A 22,677-nucleotide genomic window follows, 5' to 3' on the forward strand; every position below is an offset into this window, starting at 1 on the left:
TTCCTATTGCATGCTTATATGCAGCTTCTCTGGACTACCTGTCTGCAGCAGAAGTTCACCCTGGTTCTCCTGTCTAGAGCCCAGCTTCACTCCTCTCAGGCAACACCTCTGGCAGGGCAATGCAAGCTTCAGGCCCCAGCCATGGGCCTATTTTTTTAATCACGGGTCTTCCCCAAACAGCAAGCCTGGGAGGTGAGGAACTAGCATACACACTCACAAGGCAGAGCCTGGGAGGCAAGAGAGCTTTGAGAACCTTCTCCCAGGATGTACCACTGGCAATAAATCTCCTCATGGCTGGCTAGGGGTGTATATATATATATATATATATATATATATATATATATATATATATATACACACAAAACTCTGGTTTTTGGATCCTCTTACACTGTTGCCAGGGACAATCCCCAAACAGGCAGAAACACACAAGAACCAGAGCTTAGGGAAAAACCAACAGAAAGCAAAATTATCAATTCAGGCCCAGGCTAACTACAGCCTAGCAGTACTAAATTTAGAGTAGGGATATGGCATCTTATGGTTGGGTGCCTACAAGATTATTTCCTACTCTGTCAAAGCTAAAAACAAAAAAGTTTGGGTTTTTAAGCGGGATTTTTTACTCTTAAAACTCTTATGCCCCGTACACATGATCGGATTTTCCGACAACAAATATTGGATGTGAGCTTGTTGACTGAAAGTCCGACCATGTGTATTCTCCATCGAACATTTGTTGTCGGATGTTCCGCCAACAAATGTTGGCTAGCAGGTTCTCAAATTTTCCCCTAATAAAACTTTGTTGTCGGACTTTACGATCGTGTGTACGCAAGTCCGTCGCACAAAAGTTCATGCATGCTCGGAATCATGTATGAGCCAGAAGTGCTCGGTCTTGTAAAACTAGTGTTCGTAATGGAGATATCACTATGTTCGTAATTGTTGGCCAACATTTGTGTGACTGTGTGTATGCAAGAGAAGTTGGAGCCAACATCCTTCGAACAAAAATCCATGGTTTTGTTGTCGGAATGTCCGATCATGTGTATGGGGCATTACTCTTGAAAAGAAGTATGGAGAATGCAACCAGTGAGGGGAATCAGCCTCTGTGTTTTTATGGTTTCCACAGTGCTGAATTGGTGGGATGCAGGATTCATTTATACTAGTAAAATCTGCATGTTGGATACAATATGCCAGCCCATGATCTGATGTTGCAGTTTTAATTTTGTCTGGACTTACTAGGTGATGAAATGACAAGCTTCATGAGGATTGGTAAAAGACTTCCATCTTGCGGTTGGGATTCCATATTGTTGCATAAAGCACTTGGCGTTACTCTTGTTGGCCTGTAGCAGAGCTGCTTTTTCAGTGGGACCAAAACACTTCACTCCAGAGGCTGCTATATTATCCACAAGCCCTTTGGAATGAAAACAAGCAACAAAGGTTCTGAAAGAGTCATTTTACACCCAACTCATCCAAATATTACATTAGTCTAAATTGGATCTCTACCCAAGGGCTATGGTAGGAGGGGAGCAAGGAAAAACAAAAATGTTAAACTCTTGTCCATCTTACGCTGCCAAAATATTTCACAAAGTTGTCATATGGTAAGAAGGAGAGTCACTCTCAGCCCTGTATAACAACTTTTCTCAACCTTTTCAACACATAGGAACCCATGAAATAACTTTCTGGTGTCAGGGAACCTCTCCTATATCTACAACTCATTATACATTAGTGGGATGGTCAGTAGGAAGAGTGCTCCTTAGACTTGACGTCATTGGGAAGAATTATCCCCTTACAGATGGGGATCAATGGTGTCAGTGGGAACTTATCTGAGAGGCAGAATTTTCCCATTGCTCGAGGAACCCCATAGGAACCTCCGGAGGAACCATAAAAGCTCTGACATGAGCTAACAAAGGACTATTTCTTTGCACCCTGTGGCTTAAAGAGGAAGTAAACCCTTTCAGACCACTTTGACCTACAGGTAAGCCTGGATTAAGGCTTACCTGTAGGTCCAAGCAATATCTCCTAAACCTATATGGTTTAGGAGATATTTGCCCGAAAATGGGCACCGCTGTCTACGGCGCATGCGCCGTAGACAGCGGCGCGCAGGCGCACTAAATGCGGCAAGTCCAAGAATGGATTTGCCTAATTTGTCGACTCCCGTGCGCATGCGCGGGAGTGACGTCATCGCGGCTTCGCCGAATGGCAGCGGCGGAGCTGCGAGACGCGACTCCCGTGCGCATGCGCGGGAGTAACGTCATCGCGGCTTCACAGCTGTCATTCGTCGGAGCTGCGAGACGCCACCAGCAAGATGGATGCGGCGGACTACAGGGGACAGCGGCGACTTCGCTGGCTCCTGTGTCAGGTAAGTGACACATAATGAGCTACTATGCAATGCATAGTAGTCCATTATGCTCTACCTTTGCAGGGAAAAAAAGAGGAAGTAAACCCATCAGGGTTTACTTCCTCTTTAATGGAGCTGTGGAGGAGTAGAAGGGTGGGTGCAATATTGCTTGTTGCACAGCCTAGAGAAAGTGAAGCCAGCCTTTTAAAGACACCTATGCTCTTCCTCTGGGCTGTTGACTTTCGAAAAAAGTTAAAATTTGCATCATAGTAACAGTTTGTTTGGTTTGCATATGCTGGGTATTTTGAGGGAAAGTGAGGAAAAACCTCAATGTTTTATGTAAATAGGTGAGGTGTAAGGGGAATGTAAAGGTTCACCATAAATCAAATGCATCATGAAAGATTGATAAAACAGTTATCAGAAAAACTGAAAAAAATAGCTCTTACCGGCAGTGAGAAGAGGAATGGGGCTGATCACTACAATGCTGATATTGTGGTCCTTGCAGAACTGCTTCAGCAGTGGCCAGTTACTTGTTAGTACCGCTTCAGAGAGTGGACAGAACAATATGCAGAAAACATACATTTATACAATATTATAAATAATCCTGATCACTGTATTGAATATAGCAGCAATGAGAGGAAAAAAAAATATTTAAAGGAAATGAGCAGAATAAAAACAAAAGGCAAAGGAAATACATAAAAAATGGTAAAGAAAAAAAAGAGATAGATGAGGAGAACAGAGGAGAGGAGAACCAAACCTAAAAGGAAATAAAAAAAGGAACGGGGAATGAAAAAGAAAACATGACGGTAAGGAGAACAGCAGAGAGGGGTGGAGAGGACTGGTGAGGAAAGGAGAGAAGAGCAGAGAAAAAGGGAGGAGAGAAAAACAGAGAAGAGGGGAGAAGAGGACAGGTGAGGAGAGGAAAGAAAAAGGAGAGGACAGGTGAGGAGAGCAGAGAAGGGGGGACGGGAGGACAGGTGAGGAGAGGAAAGCAAAGGAGAGGACAGGAAAGAAGAGCAAAGAAGAGGGGAGGATAGAAGAATAAAGAAGGGGGGGGGAGTGAAGAGCTGAGAAGAAGGTAGAAGAGGACAGGTGAAAAGAAGAAAGCAAAGGCGGGAAGAACAGAGCAGAGGGAAGGAGAGAATAGCAAAGGAGAGGAGAGGAAAGAGAAAGAGAGGCTAGGAGAGGAAAGAGGAAGAGAGTAGAATAGAGCTCCCTAAAAATGAGAAATGGAAATCAGGAAATCCAAACAGAAGTCATAGAAAATAGGGGAAAGAAAGTAAGACAGGAAATTATAGGAAAGAAAACAAATGAGAAACTGAAATTATTAAGGGGAATGAAAACAAAATGCAAATTAAATAAAAAAAAGGAATTAGGAAATTGTAAATTTAAAAAAAGATAGGTGAGGAGAACAGAGGAGAGGAGAGGAGAACCAAACCTAAAGGAAATAAAAAAAAGGAACAGGGAAGGAAAAAGAAAAAGAAAATGATAGGTAAGGAGAACAGGGGAGAGGGGGGCAGAGATGAGGGTAGGAGAGGACAGATGAGGAGAGCAGAGAAGAGGGGAGGGGAGAAGAGGACAGGAGAGGAAAGGAGAGGACAGGTGAGGAGAGCAGAGAAGAGGGGAGGAGATAAGAAAAGAGAAGAGGGAAGGAAAACAAAACAAAGCAGAGGAGAGGAGAGAAGAGCAGAGATACAGGCGAGCAGAGGAAAGCAAAGGAGAGGACAGGAGGGAATAACAGAGAAGAGGGGAGGAGAGAAGAACAAAGGAGAGGAGAGAACAGGAGAGGAAAGGGAAAGGGGGGAGAGAGGAGGAGAGGAAAGAGTAAGAGAGGAGAGCCCACTAAAAATTAGAAAAGGAAGTCAGGAAATCCAAACAAAGGGCATAGAACAAAGGGGAAAGTAGGAAAGGATATTAAATGATAAGAGAAAAAAACTAAGGAGAAAAGGAAATTATTAAGGAAATATTAAGGAAATAAGGAAAACAAAAAGCAAAGGAAAGGGGAGGTAAAAACAAAGCCAAAAGAAAAACAAAAGGCAAAAGGTTAACAAAAACACAAAGAAGGAGAAAAAAAGGAGAAGACAGAAAAACAATGAAAAGACTGAGTGTCAAATATTATGGGCCACTTTATGTATATATATTATCCTCAGTGGTTGGAAATCTTTTAAGCAAACATTCTGTAAAAATATTTCCACATTTGCATCAAAATTTGAATTCTCTCTTACCTGACTTACATACTTTCCCACTTTCTGGTGTACTCTCATTTCCAGGAGCAAAGAGAACCTGTTTTATATGGGGGGACTGAGCCAGACTCCAGCACAGGCTCTCCTCACAGGGACTGCTGCCAATCACAAGGACTCTGTCAGTCATATTGCTGGAAAAAAACAGAAGATAAATCACATCTTATGTTACATGTGCTGTGATTCCTGGTGTCATATTTTAAGGAGTTTCACCATACCATTTTTCCTTAAAGAAAAAAATAACAACGAAAAATAGATTAGATATATACAGTAGATAGATAGATAGATAATTAGATAGATAGATGGATAGATAGATAAATAGATAGATAGATAGATAGATAGATAGATAGATAGATAGATAGATAGATAGATAGATAGATAGATAGATAGATAGAAAGATAGAATTACTTACGTTCAGTTTGGATAGTTTAGGTCTCAGAGTGAGCCTGCTGCTGTGTTGGTGTAAATGATTCGGAAGAATTGTCCTTTATCTGCTGCTCTAGTATTGGCTCATAGAATAGGTCAGCTCCTCCAGTGGTCTCATATGCTTTGCATGCCATAAATATGTAAATACATGATATTTATGGCTCTCCAAGGAACCTTCAACAATGCATCCTAGTTGGGTGTAAGAAGAGATTTATACAGTAAATATCCTGCCAGTGTGCCCATCAAATGCTGCCAGTGTGCCCACTAAATGCTGCCCCCAGTGTGACTCCTGCCCGCTCGCCGTCTGCCCAGCACTTACCCTGTCTTGGTATCAGCAGGTGATGGTGGCGAGCTGGGTCCTCCATGCATCTCCTGCCGCCCTCATCTCCTGTCCTCTCCTTCTGATAGGTGTCCAATGCCAGCGCATGTCATTTTTAGCCAATCAGGTGACAGGTAACAGACCCGAGCACCTGACTGGCGGAGAGGCAGTTTAGTGTTAGGAAAACTAATAGTCATTCGCTTTTCTAACACAGCTGAGTGACCTGCGAGCGCCCAGCATGGTGCTCGCAGGTCACCTTTTTTGACGACCAAAAACATCCCCCGCCGCTTCAAAAACAATGCATGAATATATCTATTGGTAATAGAGGGGTGGCTGGAGAGAGGGGGAGGCGCTTGTGTGCCCTTAATGCACGGGCCGCCACCGCTTTCCACTGGGTCATTTTGATACAGCAAGGATCAACACTGCAGTGAATAACTTTAGACCAATATGATACATTTATTATACGCATAGAATTGATCCCCATATTAAGTAAATGCGGAAAGTATGAAGACCAACCATGATTTTGATCCAGGATGTCCAAAGTGTCATAATCCACAACAATACAATGTCAGTTTATTCAATTTGCCAGTATTACCTTGCATACACCTGCTAGTTTTTGACCTGTAATATGTCACTGGCCTGTGTGCCTTGCTAATGCACTTCCTTTTTAACGCGTTTCCTGTTCTGGATTGTTGTGTCCCGCATTATGAAAACAATAAAAATCATTGAATGGAAGGTATCAGTTTATTAAAACCCAGCCAGATGGAGTACACACATTCACTGAAGCATTGACATGTTTAGGTTCATAGGCATTGTATACTTCTATGGGGAGGTTACTGTGAACAACCACAATTACAGGAAAAAGACTAGGACTCCCTGCAGGTGATCATTGGTAATTTACAGTGACAAAGCCTTAATATCGAAACACAGGAAAAAGATACAGACCACTATATCCCACCCCAGGACATGGTAGCCATGCAAGGAGAAAAACAGCAGTGTATGTAAAGGCAATAAAAAAATAAATAAAAAAAAGACTTGGATAACGTAGAGAAAGCTGAAATTCCCTATCAAGTTATTATTGCTGTTTGTGTCCCCGCTGGGTAGATTGGCCCCTCTTTTTGTCCCGGTGACCATTTTTACTGAGATAGAAAGTTATGGAAAATCAAAAACTTTACAGTTTTCAACAGAACGAGAAGTGAGTGTAAATCCTCCAATGGGGACAAATGTTACAATAATAGATGTCTAAGATGGGAATTCCCCTAAATTCTAAGGATTTTTTCTAATTTCCTGTTGGATGTCCAGGGCAGGAAGTGAAGAGACATAGGTAACAAACAATAACATAGATCCCAACTGTCCCTAAATTCAAGGGGCTGACCCTGATTTAGAACAACGTCCCTCTTTCCTCCAAATCTGTTCCTCATTTTGATCTGATCTATACAGTTGTATATAAAATGCACTATGTATCTTTAACCGCTTGCCGACCAGTGCACAACGATATACGTCGGCACAATGGCACAGCTGCGCAAATGGGCGTACAGGTACGTCCCCTTTAAGATGCGGCATTGTGGGCGGCACGCGTGCACCCGCCGTGTACTCCGTGACCGTGCCCGCAGATCCCGTGGAATCCGAAGGGGGCCTGTGATCGTGTCAAAGAGTGGTCGAACGGGGAGATGCCTATGTAAACAAGGCATTTCCCCGTTCTGCCTAGTGACATGACAGAGATCTATTGCTCCCTGTCATCTGGAGCAGTGATCCCTGTCATGTCAGTGGTAGCCCACCCCCCCCCCCCCCCCACAGTTAGAATCACTCCCTAGGACAAACTTAACCCCTTGATCGCCCCCTAGTGTTTAACCCCTTCCCTGCAAGTGTCATTTATACAGTAATCAGTGCATTTTTAATAAAAATGCCATAAATCTATCCCCTATTTTGTAGACGCTATAACATTTGCGCAAACCAATCAATATAGGCATATTGTGATTTTTTTTTTACCAAAAATATGTAGAAGAATATATATCAGCCTAAACTGAGTAATAAATGTGTTTTTTATATATATTTTTTGGGGATATTCATTATAACAAAAAGTTAAAATATTGCTAATTTTTAAAAATTGTTGCTTTTTTTTGTTTATAGCTCATAAAATAAAAAAACGCAGAGGTGATCAAATACCACCAAAAGAAAGCTCTATTTGTGGGGAAAAAAGTACGTCAATTTTGTTTGACGTCGCATGACCGCGCAATTGCCAGTTACAGCAACGCAGTGCCATATCGCAAAAAGTGCTCTCTTCCGGGGCTGAAGTGGTTAAAATACTGTTTCCCAGTGCTAAACCTTTCATCCAATTTCTATTCTATTTCTGTGTTTTTAAATTTCAAAACCATTATAAAGTAATAGTAGTGGTAAATAAAGCAATTGTAGGTTTAACTACTTTTTTTTAGTTTTTTCTTTTGTTTAATTCTCCTTAAGGCTACTTTGACACTGGGGCGGTGCCAGTGTTAGTAGTAAAGCACCTCTTGTTTTAGCAGCGCTTTACCCCTATTATGGCGGTGATTTGGTGCCACTTTTTGGATGGTAGCGAGAAACTTTTAACCCGCTAGAAGGGGTTAAAGTTCCTGTGATGCGGTGCTTCCGAAGTGCTTTTAGTTTTCAGGCAATGCCCATTCATTCCATTGGGAATGGGGTGGTGTGGGAGCAGTGTATACACCACTCCCACACCACCCCAAAGATGCGGCTAGCAGGACTTTTTCCCATCCTGCAAGAGCACCGCCCCAGTGTGAAAGCACTCGGGCTTTCACACTGGGGAGGCAGTTTTCAGGCGCTTTACAGGCGCTATTTTAAATGCTAAAACGCCTGAAAACTGCCTCAGTGTGAAAGGGGTCTTAAGGGGGCGTGGCAGGGGGTGTGTCCTATGCGTACATACTTTTACTAATAGGTGTCCCTCGTACCCATCTCAAAAAGTTGGGAGGTGTGTAGCAACCTGATAGGGGTTTTATCCATTCCCTATCTAAAACATATCATTTTTCCTATAAGGCACTTTAAGGGTAGATTCGCTTTAGTAAACTGACGGTAAAGTCCTTAGGAAATACGTTTCGTATACATTCGGATGGCAAGATATGCTAAACACAAAGAATGTAACTATTTCTCAATTGAATGTGCCAGCATCCATTAATTAATCAGCCCAATAAAGTAGAAATAAGGGCATTTTCTTTTCATTTTTGATAGAGTAAGGGAGGGCTATAACCCCCTGTTAGTCTTTTTTTGCCATCTGTGTCCCATTGGGGAGATTTCGCTTCACTTCCTGTCCCATAGCTAAAACAGGAACTGAGTTGTCACCAGGGTTGTGCTCTATTCCTGTTCCGGTGACAACCCAAAATTTCACATAGTCAAAGCAGGAAGTGAGAAAAAAATCCCTCCAAAGTGAGGGGATGAACTAATGTCCTTACTGGAAGTTTTCCTCTCTCTGGGGACTTTTTTTTAACTTTCGCTTTCAATGCATACCTCCCAACTTTTTGAGATGGGAATGAGGGACACCTATCAGCAAAAGTATGCAGGCATAGGACACACCCCCTTGCCACACCCCCTTAAAGGGCAATTGTACAAAAAAAACAAGATTGGTTAAACCCGCAAGTGTTTTTTTTTTTTTTTTACCACTACTATTCCTTTATATTGGTATTTGGAAATTTACAAAGGCTGCAATTTAGAAATGAGATGAACAATTTAGCACTGGGAAACACTTTTTGATAGATAAAAAGTGCATTTTATATACAACTATATAGATCAGACCAAAATGAGGGAGAAATGAGGAGGAAAGAGGGACAGAGGGACATTGCTCCAAATCAGGGACAGTCCCTCCTAATCAGGGACAGTTGGGAGCTATGTTCAATGATAATTGTAAACTGTACAACTAGAGAGGGTGAATCTCCCTACCAGGGACACAGCAATAAAATCCTGACAGTCGTTATAATCTCTCTTCTCTCTGTCCAAGACTAAAAAACGTTTTGCTTTTATTTATACTTTAACTGTCTGTGTAGCACACAGCCACCAATCCAAATCATTTTCAAAAGTTGGAATAATAAGTGCGATTTTATTTTATTTATTGATCGATTTGTAGTTTTCATCATGACCCGATCACATAACTTCTAAATTGTTATGTCCCTTGGACACTGGGTCTCTCAGGGTGCCACGCACAAGATGCATCTTTATAAAAAGATCAGTAGAGGGCGCTGTGACATTACAATTCAGGGCCACATTTCCCAGAAGCTCTTGCTGCACAACAAACATGTCAGCTTACTAGAGCGAAGGAAGGGGCACACATATGATTTCTGCTCTCACACGGTATGTTTACAATGTAAAAAACTGTAACTCTGAAATTGCAGATATTATATAGATCTTGTGCAGTCACTATTGTGCAGACCTGCATCTGCCCTGTCATTGGATGTACCTTTTCATTGCATGTCCTCACCTTTGAAATGTGCCTGACTTTCTATTTGTTTATTACAGGTACTTATATAACGCCGTCAATTTACGCATCGCTTCGTGCTGGTGATCTTAAATAATCAACAGTCGCTGACCAGCAAATGCATTTGATAATAGTGTACAGAGCACTCTGCAAAGTGCCTATGACCAACCAGCTAGCAACTTTTCACTCTTTATCTGTTAACCACTTCAGCACCGTTTTGGCGGCTTAAGACCAGACCACTTTTTGCGATTCGGCACTGCGTCGCTTTAACTGACATTTGCGCGGTCGTGCGACCTGGCTCTCAAACAAAATTGACATCCTTTTTTTCCCAGAAATAAAGCTATTTGATCACCTCTGCGTTTTTTATTTTTTGCGCTATAAACAAAAAAACACAATTTAAAAAAAAAAGCATTATTTTTTACTTTTTGCTATAATATATATCCCCCATAAATGTATTAAAAAAAAAAAATTCCCCTCAGTTTCAGTCGACGCGTATTCTACATATTTTTGGTAAAAAAATTGCAATAAGCGATTATTGATTGGTTTGCACAAAAGTTTACAAAATAGGGGATCGTTTTATGGCATTTTTATTAATAATTTTTTTTTTTACTAGTAATGGCGGCGATCAGCGATTTTTATTGCGACTGCGTCATTATGGCAGACACATTGGACATTTTTGACACATTTTTGGGACCATTGTCATTTATACAGCAATCAGTGATATACAAGTGTAAATGACACTGGCAGTGAAGGGGTTAACCACTAGGTGGCAGTGTAGGGGTTAAGTGTGTCCTAGGGGCGTGGCTGTGTATGGCAGGTCACTGATCTCTGCTCCAATCACAGGGAGCAGAGATCAGTGTCACTGTTGCTAGGCAGAACGGGGAGGTGCTTGTTTACTTTAGCATCTCCTTGTTCTTCCACCCCGTGAGACAATCACGGGTATCCCCGCGGCAATTGAGTCCGCGGGACACCTGATCGGACTGACCGAGGTCCCAACGGGTGCGCATGTACGCCGCCGGCTGCGTGCACGCGATGACACGGCGGCAAACTTAAAGGGACGTACCTGTATGCCCATTTGCCTGTCCGTGCCATTCTGCTGACATATATGTGTGTGTGCCGATCGGGAAGTGGTTAAAAAGCAATTGCTAAGGTTGGTCATAAAGGCGCCTTACCAAGAACGAGCACTAGGGAGAAATCTTCCCTTGTTTGGGGACCTGACACCATGAAACATCAGCCAGATTACACAAAGATTTTCCAGAAAGTTGGACAATTTATCTGGGTGGTGAGTGCTTCCTTCAATTGGACGTGCCTAATAGTTCTACCCAGGGCTTTTTTTCTTGGAGAATAGGTGCAGGAACACCTCCCGTCTGAGTCACCCCTTGTCTCTGCCCCCACCCCCCCTACCCACCTCTGACCACCGTCCCTTGATTCTACCCCCTACCCACCACCAGTACTGCCCCTTTTAGAGAATACAGAACCAAGCATCATTTTGTGGTGCTAAATCATTTGTATGGAACATGTTGATGATAAAAAGAAAAGCAGTAAAATAGATCCCCTGCAGCCAGCAACAATAGAATCCCAGCAATAGATCCCCACACAACAATAGACTTCACCAGCAACAATGGACTCCACCCCAACAACAATAGATTCCCTGCAGCAACAGTGACCTACCCACAACAAAATCTCACACCCAGTAATAAAATATCCACCCAAGCAGCATTAGACCCCCCCAGCAGCAACAACAGATCTCCCAGCAGCCAGCATCAGTAGATCCTCCAGCAGCCAGTAAAAATAGACCTCTCCTTCAACAGTAGATCCCTTCCAGCAACATAAGACCCCCAGCAACAATAGATTCCCCTTCAGCAACAATAGACCCTCACACAAAATCAGATCCCCACCAGTGACAATAGATCCCCCAGCAGCCAACATCAGTAGACCCTCCAGCACACCCCGCACCCCATGCTATTACATACATTAAGTGCTGGAGGTGCCGGAAATGCGTTCCCCCGCGTTCCTGCTGAAAAAACATCCTGAGGTAGCCCATGCTATCCTTTTACAAAGGAGATGTTTTAATCAAATATATATAAGGTTGGTCATAAAGGCGCCTTACCAAGAACAAGAGCTAGGGAGAAATTTTCCCTAGTTTGGGGACCTGACACCATGAAGCATCAGACCATGAAGGCCCTATTCACATCTAAACATATTGTAGCTTGATGCTCAAAGCTCCAAAACGCTTAACAAGCCCCATTGTATTGTTTTCTATGGCCCCTGTTCACATATTGGCACTCTGTCTCCTGTAGCTGGATGCCTGTCACTCAAAAAAAGTAGATGAGCTACTTTTCAGTCAGAATTTAGTGCTTTTGGCCCTACAGACTTCAATGGGAATACCTAGAAAAAAAATTGTATCAAATACTTATCGTAATTTTTCTTTTCTGGTGCCAATCCATGGCAGCATACATGTGGTAGTATGCTGCTATGTTGGCGCCAGGAAAGCTCAATTCAAGTATTTTTTTTCAGGTGTATTTCATTTTTTTGTAGTATAGCTTATATTAACTTCTTCCCGGACTGCCATTAACTGCGACAGGGCAGCCCAGCTGCACGAAACAATGTACCTGTATGTCGTTTCCTCCTTGGGGGTCTTGGGCACACTTGTGTGCCGCCGGTGACCCGCTCGGGCTGTGATTGGATACAGCGATGGCCACCGGGACCCAACGATCATTCGCGGGAGAGGCAGGCCGCCGTTCTGTCAGTGAGGAAGAGTGAGATCTTGTGTTCCTGCTAATGAAGAACACAGATCTCTCTCTTCCTCCAGTTAGGCCATCCCCTGCACAGTTAGAAAGCATTCACTAGGACAGTGTTTCTTAACTCCAGTCCTCAAGACGCCCCAACAGGTCATGTTTTCCGGCTTTCCGTTATTTTGCACAGATGATTTGATCAGTTTCACTGCCTTAGTAATTACCACAGTCGTTTCATCTGAGGAAAATCCTGAAATCGTGACCTGTTGGGGCGCCTTGAGGACTGGAGTTGAGAAACACTACCCTAGGAGCACACTTAAAGCGGAGGTTCACACAAAAGTTGAACCTCCGCTTTTCGGAACCCTCCCCCCCTCCGGTGTCACATTTGGCACCTTTCAGGGGGGAGGGGGGTGCAGATTCCAGTCCAAGACAGGTATTTGCACCCGGGCATAGCTTTTCTTTTAAGTAACAAACGTCATACTTACCTGCTCTGATAGCAGGCTCCCACTGCTATCAATCTATCCAATGAGGACCAAAAACAGTGTCTGGAGCTGCTGGGCTCGTTCTGGTCGCTGGAACTATTTTTATTTATTTTTAGCACTGATCACTGTATTGGTGTCACTGATCCCCAAAAAGTTTCACTTGTGTCCAGTTTTTCTGCTGAAGTCCCGCTAAAAATCGCTGATTGCCGCCATTGCTAGTAAAAATAAAAATGCCATAAAAATATCCCATACTTTGTAGACACGATAACTTTTGCGCAAACCAATCAATATACACTTATTAGTATTTTTTTTTTTACAAAAAATATGTAGCAGAACACATATTGCCCCAAATTGATGAATACATTTGATTTTATTTTTTTAAAAATTTATTGGGTATGTTTTATAGCAAAAAGTAAAAAATATTAGATTTTTTTTTTTTTCAAAATTGTTCGCGTTTTTTGGTTGATAGCGCAAAAAATAAAAACCGCAGAGGTGATCAAGTACCACCAAAAGGAAGCTATATTTATGGGAAAAAAGGGCATCAATTTTGTTTGGGTACAGCTTCGCATGAATGTGCAATTGTAAGTTAAACAACACAGTGCCAAATCGCAAAAAATGGCCTGGTCATGAAGGGGATAAAACCTTTTGGGGCTGAAATGGTTAACTGATCTCCTCATCCTAGTGCTTTCCATTGTCTAAAACAAAAACACCTGAAGTATGAATACACATGTAAAACTCTCATATACGCTTGCAAAAACATTGAAGTAAAAACATCTGACAATCATTCTGCTTAGGTTTAAATTCAACCTAAGAATGCACAGAGAAAATTGTAATTTTTGTAAATTTGACATTGATAATGTCCACCACTATGTCTTGCTTACCTCTAACGCAGGTGGTCAGACACTATAGCTGGCTTCTGTGTTTTTCACCTATAGCAGCCCCCATTCCCATAAGACAAGCAGGCCTACCGATACTCGGTTGCCCCCAGGACTTATACACAATGCTATAGTGCCTGGTTACCACGCCAGGGCAGGTGCAAATGAGCAAAGCAAGCAAGGCTCAGTGTATAGAAATAATATCTGTACCAGTGCCATGCAATTCATTCATAGAACTCCAAAATGTGATGAAATAAGCAGTAAAAATCAAGTGTAATAAAAATAAAATATAAAAATATATTGTCACTCTTATGCTGCGTACACACGATTGGACTTTCTGGCGGACCAGAGTCCGTCGGGCAATTCGATTTGTGTGTGGGCTCCAGTGGACGTTTTCTTCCCAAAAGTCCGGCGGACCTAGAAATAAAACTGTCTTCAAATCTTTCCAACGGACTCGAGTCCGGTCGAAAAATCCGGTCGTCTGTGTGCTAGTCTGACGGACTAAAACCGACGCTAGGGCAGCTATTGGCTACTGGCTATGGACTTCCTTATTCTACGTCATTACGTTCAAATCCATCTGACTTTTGGAGTGATCGTTGTTTCGCCAAGTCCGTTCGTTTGAAAGTCCGACGGACCTCAGGTGCAAAGTCCGTCGGATTGTCTGCCGGACCAAGTCCATCGAAAAGTCCGGTCGTGCGTACGCGGCATTAGTCTCTTAGATCAATGTGTTTAAACATGTCCTCCTGTTCATTACCGCTGTGCGCTGCACGTGACAATGAATCCTCCACAAAAAGTGTTCAACCATCACCTCTGTAAGAAGTTCCCACTTATCTCATTCATCAGACCCCACTACAGAGTCTGATGAGCCTTATCCACTCCTCCTCTAAATATCACCATCTTTCCCCAACTTCTCCTGGATACAGTCCTGAGTGGTCAGAGTTTACTTATACTCCATATAGTTACCATGACATAAAAAGTGGGAGAACTATAATGCTCTCTGTATACCAATTATTCACAAAAACTTGATAAAAACTCACTTACAAACAAACTTTAAAAACAGGCAGATGAAATTTTCAGCTCACCGCTGATGCTGGAATAATAATAATGAGATGGCTCGACTCCTCCCACCTATACATGTTATGCCCTCCTACTGGGCTTTATCAGTAGGCCGGTAAGCTTGTAGTATGTGTTAGCATGTGTATCACAAGCACGAGACTGCAGGCTTGGCTGGCTTAAAATGGATTTGGTCTACACCCAGGGACTGGCTACATCAATCACCTTGCAGGGGGACAGACAGAGAGCTTGCATCATAGCCAATACCAGGATGGTTAATGTGATGAGGAGCTGAAACTATCTTGGGCATGGAGTTCACCAGAGCTTCACAGGTTGCCACTGAAGTCCTCTTCAATTCCTCCATGATGACATCACGGCGCTGGTGGATGTTAGAGACCTTTCGCTCCTCCACCTTTCCGTTTAAGGATGCCCTACAGATGCTCAATAGGGTTTAGGTCTGGAGACATGCTTGGCCAGTGCATCACCTCTACCCTCAGCTTCTTCAGCAAGGCAGGCAAAGGGAGGGGATCGTGCTCTGCTTCAGTATGTCACAGTACATGTTGGCATTCATGGTTCCCTCAATGAACTGTAGTTCCCCAGAGCCGGCAGCACTCATGCAGCCACAGACCATGACACTCCCACCACCATGACTGTAGGCAAGACACAATTGTCTTTGTACTCCTCACCTGGTTGCTGCCACACATGCTTGACACCATCTGAACCAAATAAGTTTATCTTGGTCTCATCAGACACAGGACATGGTTCCAGTAATCCATGTCCTTAGTCTTCTTGTCTTCAACAAACTATTTGTGGGGTTTCTTGTGATTTATCTTTAGAAGAGGCTTCCTTCTGGCACGACAGCCATGCAGACCAATTTAATGCATTGTGCGGCGGATGGTGCGAGCACTGACAGGCTGACCCCCCCCCCACCCCTTCAACCTCTGCAGCAATGCTGGCAGCACTTATATGTCTATATCCCAAAGACAAACTCTGGATATGACACTAAGCATGTGCACTCAACTTCTTTGGTCGACCACGGCGAGGCCTGTTGTAAGTGGAACCTGTCCTGTTAAACCACTGTATGGTCTTGGCCACCATGCTGCAGCTCAGTTTCAGGGTCTTGGCAATCTTCTTATAGTCTAGGGCAGGGATATGCCACTAGCGGGCCTTCAGCTGTTGCAAAACCACATCATGCTGCTGCCTCTGGGTGTCATGCTTGTGGCTGTCAGAGTCTTGCTATGCCTCATGGGACTTCTGGGTAGTTCTGCAACAGCTGGAGGTCCACCTAGGCCATCTTTATGTAGAGCAACAATTATTTTTTTCATGCTTAGAAAGTTCTTTGCCATGAGGTGCCATGTTGAACTTCCAGTGACCAGTATGAAAGAGCGATAACACCAAATTTAATACACCTGCTCCCCATTCACACCTGAGACCTTGTAACACTAACGAGTCACATGACACCTGAGAGGGAAAATGGCTAATTGGGCCCAATTTGGACATTTTCACTTAGAGCCGGTTCACACAGGGGCGACTCGTCAGGCGACTTAGCTGCCTGACAAGTCGCGTCCCGTTCTGTGCAATGGAACCGTTCTAATCGGAGCGACTCAAGTCGCTCCGACTTAGAAAAAGGTTCCTGTACGACTTTTGTGGCGACTTGCATTGACTTCTATACAGAAGTCATTTTGCAAGCCGCCACTAAAGTCGGATCCCGGTTGCCTGAGGCAGTCGCGCTGCAAGTCGTGCTGCCTCAGTGTGAACCGGGTCTTAGGGGTGTACTCACATTTGTTGCCAGTGGTTTAGACATTAATGGCTGTGTCTTGAGTTATTTTGAGGGGACAGCAAATTTACACTGTTATACAAGCTGTACACTCACTACTTTACAGTGTAGCAAATTGTAATTTCTTCATTGTTGTCAAATGAAAAGGTATACAAAAATGTGAGGGGTGTACTCACTTTTGTGAGATACTGTAAGTGTTGAGTACAGTATATATAACATAGAATGCATGTTAGCATAGAATGAATTAAGTTAAAAAAAAAAACGCATCCATAACAGCATCCATTTCTTTGGAAAGGCTTTCCACAAGATTTTGGAGGATGTCTTTGAGAATTGTTGCCCATTCAGCCTTTTGACATTCGTGAGGACAGGTACTGGTGTTGGACCTGGCTCACAGTCAGCATTCCATTTCATCACAGTGGTGTTCAGTAGGGTTGAGGTCAGGGCTCTGTGCAGCTCACTCGAGTTCCTCCACACCAAAATCATACAGCCATGTCTTTATGGAGCTGGCCTTGTAGACTGGGACACAGTCATGGTGAAACAGAAAAGGGCCCCAAACAGTTAACACAAGGTTGGAAGAGTACAATTGTCTAAAATGTCTTTGTATGCTGTAGCATTAACAGTACCCTTCATTGGAAACACCTAGACTCAATCTTTTTCAGGCAGTGCATACTTAGTGTACCTTGATGATGTTAGTAAGCTTATAGATGTCTTATGTTCAAATATCGCTAATGGTAGAAATACATTTCTGTAGCTATTTAGGCCAAATCTAATTTTTTATTTTATTTTATTATTTTAGGATTATTTAAGAACAGAATTACCATCATGAAACTTATACGGGCCTTTTTGCCTCAAAATATAAAGTACCCACTCTCTGTATGTTCATGGAACCCATCTGTCTATACATATTCAACCTACAATCCCAAGAGGAGCATCAAGGATTGTTATCAACTTCTAAATGTTCCAGAAGGGTCCTCCGCAGATGAAGTTAGACACTCTTATAGGCTTTTGGCAAAGAAATATCATCCAGATAGCGGTGCCATCACTGCCAACACCAACATGTTCATGCAGATTGATGAAGCCTACAAAAGCCTCCTGACACACTTGGCTCAAAAGTCAAAGACAGGACAAGACCTTGAAGATGATGAGGAGAAGACCTCGGAGTACAAGACACCACAGCATAGGCATTACTTGAGTTATGAAGGAGTTGGTTATGGCACCCCTAGCCAGCGGCAGAGACAGTACATCCAGTTTCGTGTAGACCGAGCAGCTGACCAAGTTCTGGATTTTCGAAAGAAAAAATTTGAACAGGAGTACGCTGAGAACGCAATGGTTGCAAAGGACGTCAGGCAGAATAAAAAGGTGAAAGTAACTCAAGCCATAGAACGTTTGGTAGAAGACCTGATCCAAGAGTCCATGGCAAAGGGAGACTTTGACAACCTCAGTGGCAAAGGAAAGCCCATTACCAAGTTTTCCACCTGTCCACATATTGACCCGATGACTCACAATCTCAATCGAATTCTAATAGATAATGGTTATCAGCCTGAATGGATCATTCTCCAAAAGGAGATACGAGATACGATTGATAAGCTTCGAAATGATTTGGTAGCCTCTCGTAAGAAAATAGGAGAGCCCATGACTTATTCAAAGGAAAAGGAATGGATGGAAATCTGTAAGGATTTCAGAGAAAATATAACAAAGCTAAACAAGAAAGTAAATGACTTTAACCTGGTTGTGCCCCTCATGAGCAGACAAATGATCCACTTTAACGTTGATAAAGAAATTTCTCGAGCTGAGCAGGCCTACTGTGTGCTAAAAGAAGAAATGGAAGCAGCCATTAAGATGGAAGCAAAGAAAAACATGGACTTTAAGCAAACCAGTCCTATGGAAATCTTATTAAATTGGATAAATCAATTTAACAAAGAAAGTAAATAATTATAAAAAGCGTCTAACAATCTCTTCAGGTTGCTTTGAGTTTTAATCTCTCAGTTTTGGTAATTTAAAGGGCTAGCCTTTAGAGTCCGGTAATTTTTAAAAGAATCCATATACTTAAAGGTACAAGATATTTTATCTTAATCCATTCTATGCAGCCCCCCAAAACTCTCTCTATGTACACAAATATCTTAGCCGTCCCAGATTCTCCTTTCTGATTGGCTGAGACACAGCAGCGGCACCTTTGGCTCGCGCTGCTGTCAATCAAAGTCAGCTAGCCAATCAGAGAAGGAAGGGGGTGGAGCTCTATGTCTTGACACAGAGAGCTGTGACTGAACAGGAGGGAGGAGCCAGGAGCACAGAACAGGGACCCAAGAAGAGGAGGATCGGGGCTGCTCTGTGCAAATCCACTGCAACAGAGCAGGTAAGTATAACAAGGTTATTTTTTTATAGGAAAAAAAAAACAACCCTTTACAATCACTTTAAAGCTGTAATACACCCAGAAATACATTTTTATACATTGCAGCTTACCAATTCTTAGATGTGGCGGCTGCATTCATTTTCTTTGTTGGGCTTTTTTCCTTTAATTTCACCTGTTGATTTGGCCTGTAAATCTGTTAATTTTCAACAAAAGCGGCAGTTAGAGGGATGAGACAAACTAATAAGCAAACAAGAATCGTACACAAGCTCAAGACCGGTGCACAATCTGGGATATCCAATTGCTCAAATAATAGTCCAAACCAAAAAAAAAAGAGTGGGGCACCTGGAATACTCTTGTGGTTACTCTTTATTGACTACATGATATGGATACAGTGTAAAAAGCTAACGCGTTTCGGCTATACAGCCTTCCATATAGCATATTATAATCTAAAAAATAAGCAATGTCTTTTTTTAGAATATTAGATGCTATGAGGAAGGTTGTATAGCCGAAACACATTCGCTTTTTAAACTAATTAACACTGACAAGGGTTATTACAATAATCAGCTTTTATTTAAAACCTTTATCTCAAAAGGAGTAAAAAATAAAAAAAAAGATTGCTATAACTGCTTCAAATGTGTTATCTGGAGTTCAGATTTAATTTGTTAGTCACTGTTCTTACAACTTTGAGATCCAAAAGTGTCTCTGCTGCTCCTCCATCCAGTGTGGAGACACCATAATACAGGAGGTATATAAAAAGTTAATCAAGCACTAACATCAACCTTAATATAGCACAGTGATCCAATAAAGAATGTGACTCTATAAAGAATAAATAAACTAGTGCAGCTCAGCATAGAAACCAATCAGCTTTCATGTTTTATTGTCAAAGCTTAACCGCTTGCCACCCGCCATCCATCATATGACGGCCAGGCGACACGGCTCTCGTTCTGGGAGGGCATCATATGACGTCCCTCCCTTTAAACAGGGAACACATGCGATTGTGCACGCGCAACCCTGTTCTTTCTGTGGCGGTGTGTCACGGAGACGCCGCTCGCCACAGAGGGGGGTGAACAGCCATTGGTCATGTCTGTTTACCACATTATCGGCCATGATGAAGTGACGGCCGATCACAGATGGTTCCGCCCACTGTGCACGGCACATTTGCCGAACGCATTTGGCGGCGTGTTCCCGGGAACAATGCTCATCACCGACACTGGTAAACAGCCATTGGCTGGCGGCTGTTTACCACGTGATCGGCTGTGATCCTTTCACAGCCAATCACTAAATGTCAACAAACCGCAGTAACGAGATGTTACCGGGTTCTCCTCCGCACACACCAATCGTGTGTGAGAAGGAGATTGCGGTAACATCTTGTTACCGCCCACAGTGTACACCAACAGACACTGATAATAATAAAGAGGACTTGTCATCACCCATCATAGTACCTGTCACAGTCCATATGAGTACCGAGAACATGTCAGAGTACCCGAATACCAGTCACTGGGCCATCAGAGTACCCGAGTACCTGTCACCAGCCCATCAGAATACCCGAGTACCTATCTGCAGCCCATCACAGTACCCGAGTACCTGTTTGAGGCCCATGCCTCATAGAATATACATTGGGGTGTTTGCTTTCCAAAATGGGGTAATTTTGTGGGTAATTCCACTGTCCTGGTGCTCCTAGACCTTCAAAAGTGTGATAAGTGTGATAGGTAGGAATGAAATGAGATGTGTAATTTATGCTCCTAAAACGCCTGAAGGTTCTACTTCAATGTTGGGCCTCTGTATTTGGCCAGGCTGTGTAAAAAATCTCACAAATGTGGTATCGCCATACTCGGGAAGAGTAGCGGAATGTATTTTGGGGTGTGATTTTTGCTATATACATGCTATGTGTTAGAAATATTTTATAAATGGACAACTTTGTGTAAAAAAAAAAAAAAAATGCGTTTTCATTTTTTTCCACATTTTCCAAAAACTTCTGTAAAAAAAAGAACCGTTTAAAAGACTCATTCTGCCACATAGATTATACGTTGGGGTGTTTTCTTTCCAAAATGGGGTAATTTTGTGGGCAATTCCATTATCATGGTGCTCCAGGGCCTTCAAAAGTGTAATAGGTGGTTGAGAAATGAGATATGTCATTTACAGTGGTGTGAAAAAGTGTTTGCCCCCTTCCTCATTTCCTGTTCCTTTGCATGTTTTGTCACACTTAAGTGTTTCGGAACATCAAACCAATTTAAACAATAGTCAAGGACAACACCAGTAAACACAAAATGCAATTTGTAAATGAAGGTGTTTATTATTAAAGGTGAAAAAAAATCCAAACCATCATGGCCCTGTGTGAAAAAGTGATTGCCCCCCTTGTTAAAACATACTATAACTGTGGTTGTCCACACCTGAGTTCAATTTCTCTAGCCACACCCAGGCCTGATTATTGGCACACCTGTTCACAATCAAGGCATCACTTAAATAGGAGCTGCTTGACACAGTAAGGTCCACCAGAAGATCCTTAAAAGCTACACATCATGCCGAGACCCAAAGAAATTCAGGAACAATTGAGAAAGAAAGTAATTGAGATCTATCAGTCTGGAAAGGGTTATAAAGCCATTTCCAAAGCTTTGGGAATCCAGCGAACCACAGTGAGAGCCATTATCCACAAATGGCGAAGACATGGAACAGTGGTAAACCTTCCCAGGAGTGTCCCGCGGCCGCCCAAAATTACCCCAAGAGCGCAGCGACGACTCATCCAAGAGGTCACAAAAGACCCCACAACAACGTCCAAGGAACTGCAGGCCTCACTTGCCTCAGTTAAGGTCAGCGTTCATGCCTCCACCATCAGGAAAAGACTGGGCAAAAATGGCCTGCATGGCAGAGTTCCAAGGAGAAAACCACTGCTGAGCAAAAAGAACATCAAAGCTCGTCTCAATTTCTCCACAACACATCTTGATGATCCCCAAGACTTTTGGGACAACATTCTGTGGACCGATGAGACAAAGGTGGAACTCTTTGGAAGGTGTGTGTCCAAGTATATCTGGCGTAGAAGGAACACTGCATTTCATAAAAAGAACATTATACCAACAGTAAAATATGGTGGTGGTAGTGTGATGGTCTGGGGCTGTTTTGCTGCTTCAGGACCTGGAAGACTTGCCGTGATAAAAGGAACTATGAATTCTGCTGTCTACCAAGAGATCCTGAAGGAGAATGTCCGACCATCTGTTCGTGTACTCAAGCTGAAACGAACTTGGGTTCTGCAGCAGGACAATGATCCTAAACACACCAGCAAGTCCACCACCGAATGGCTGAAGAAAAACAAAATGAAGACTTTGGAGTGGCCTAGCCAAAGTCCTGACCTGAATCCTATTGAGATGTTGTGGTATGACCTTAAAAAGGCCGTTCATGCTCGAAAACCCTCTAATGTAACTGAATTAGGACAATTCTGCAATGATGAGTGGGCCAAAATTCCTCCAGGACGCTGTAAAAGCCTCATTGCACGTTATCGCAAACGCTTGGTTGCAGTTGTTGCTGCTAAGGGTGGCCCAACCAGTTATTAGGTTTAGGGGGCAATCACTTTTTCACACAGGGCCATGATGGTTTGGATTTTTTTTCAGCTTTAATAATAAACACCTTCATTTACAAATTGCATTTTG

At 42.8% G+C, this 22,677-nt stretch overlaps 1 protein-coding gene across 1 annotated transcript; it reads left to right on the forward strand.

Moving 5' to 3' along the window:
• The first annotated feature begins 9,536 nt into the window (after positions 1–9,536).
• DNAJC28 (DnaJ heat shock protein family (Hsp40) member C28) lies at positions 9,537–18,640 on the forward strand. Its single transcript, XM_077479954.1, has 2 exons — positions 9,537–9,640; positions 17,483–18,640. The coding sequence occupies exon 2, from the start codon at positions 17,509–17,511 to the stop codon at positions 18,616–18,618; it is 1,110 nt and encodes a 369-aa protein (XP_077336080.1). The 5' UTR covers positions 9,537–9,640; positions 17,483–17,508; the 3' UTR covers positions 18,619–18,640.
• Positions 18,641–22,677: the final 4,037 nt, after the last annotated feature.

Source organism: Lithobates pipiens, unplaced genomic scaffold (assembly GCF_037356315.1).
Source record: "Lithobates pipiens isolate NorthernLeopardFrog02 unplaced genomic scaffold, aLitPip1_a1.2 Scaffold_16, whole genome shotgun sequence".
In the NCBI taxonomy this organism is placed as follows: Eukaryota; Metazoa; Chordata; class Amphibia; order Anura; family Ranidae; genus Lithobates; species Lithobates pipiens.

What these genes read in the sequence shown, in the direction of transcription:
- DNAJC28 (XM_077479954.1), top strand. Translation starts at nt 17,509, where the DNA reads ATGAAACTTATACGGGCCTTTTTGCCTCAAAATATAAAGTACCCACTC.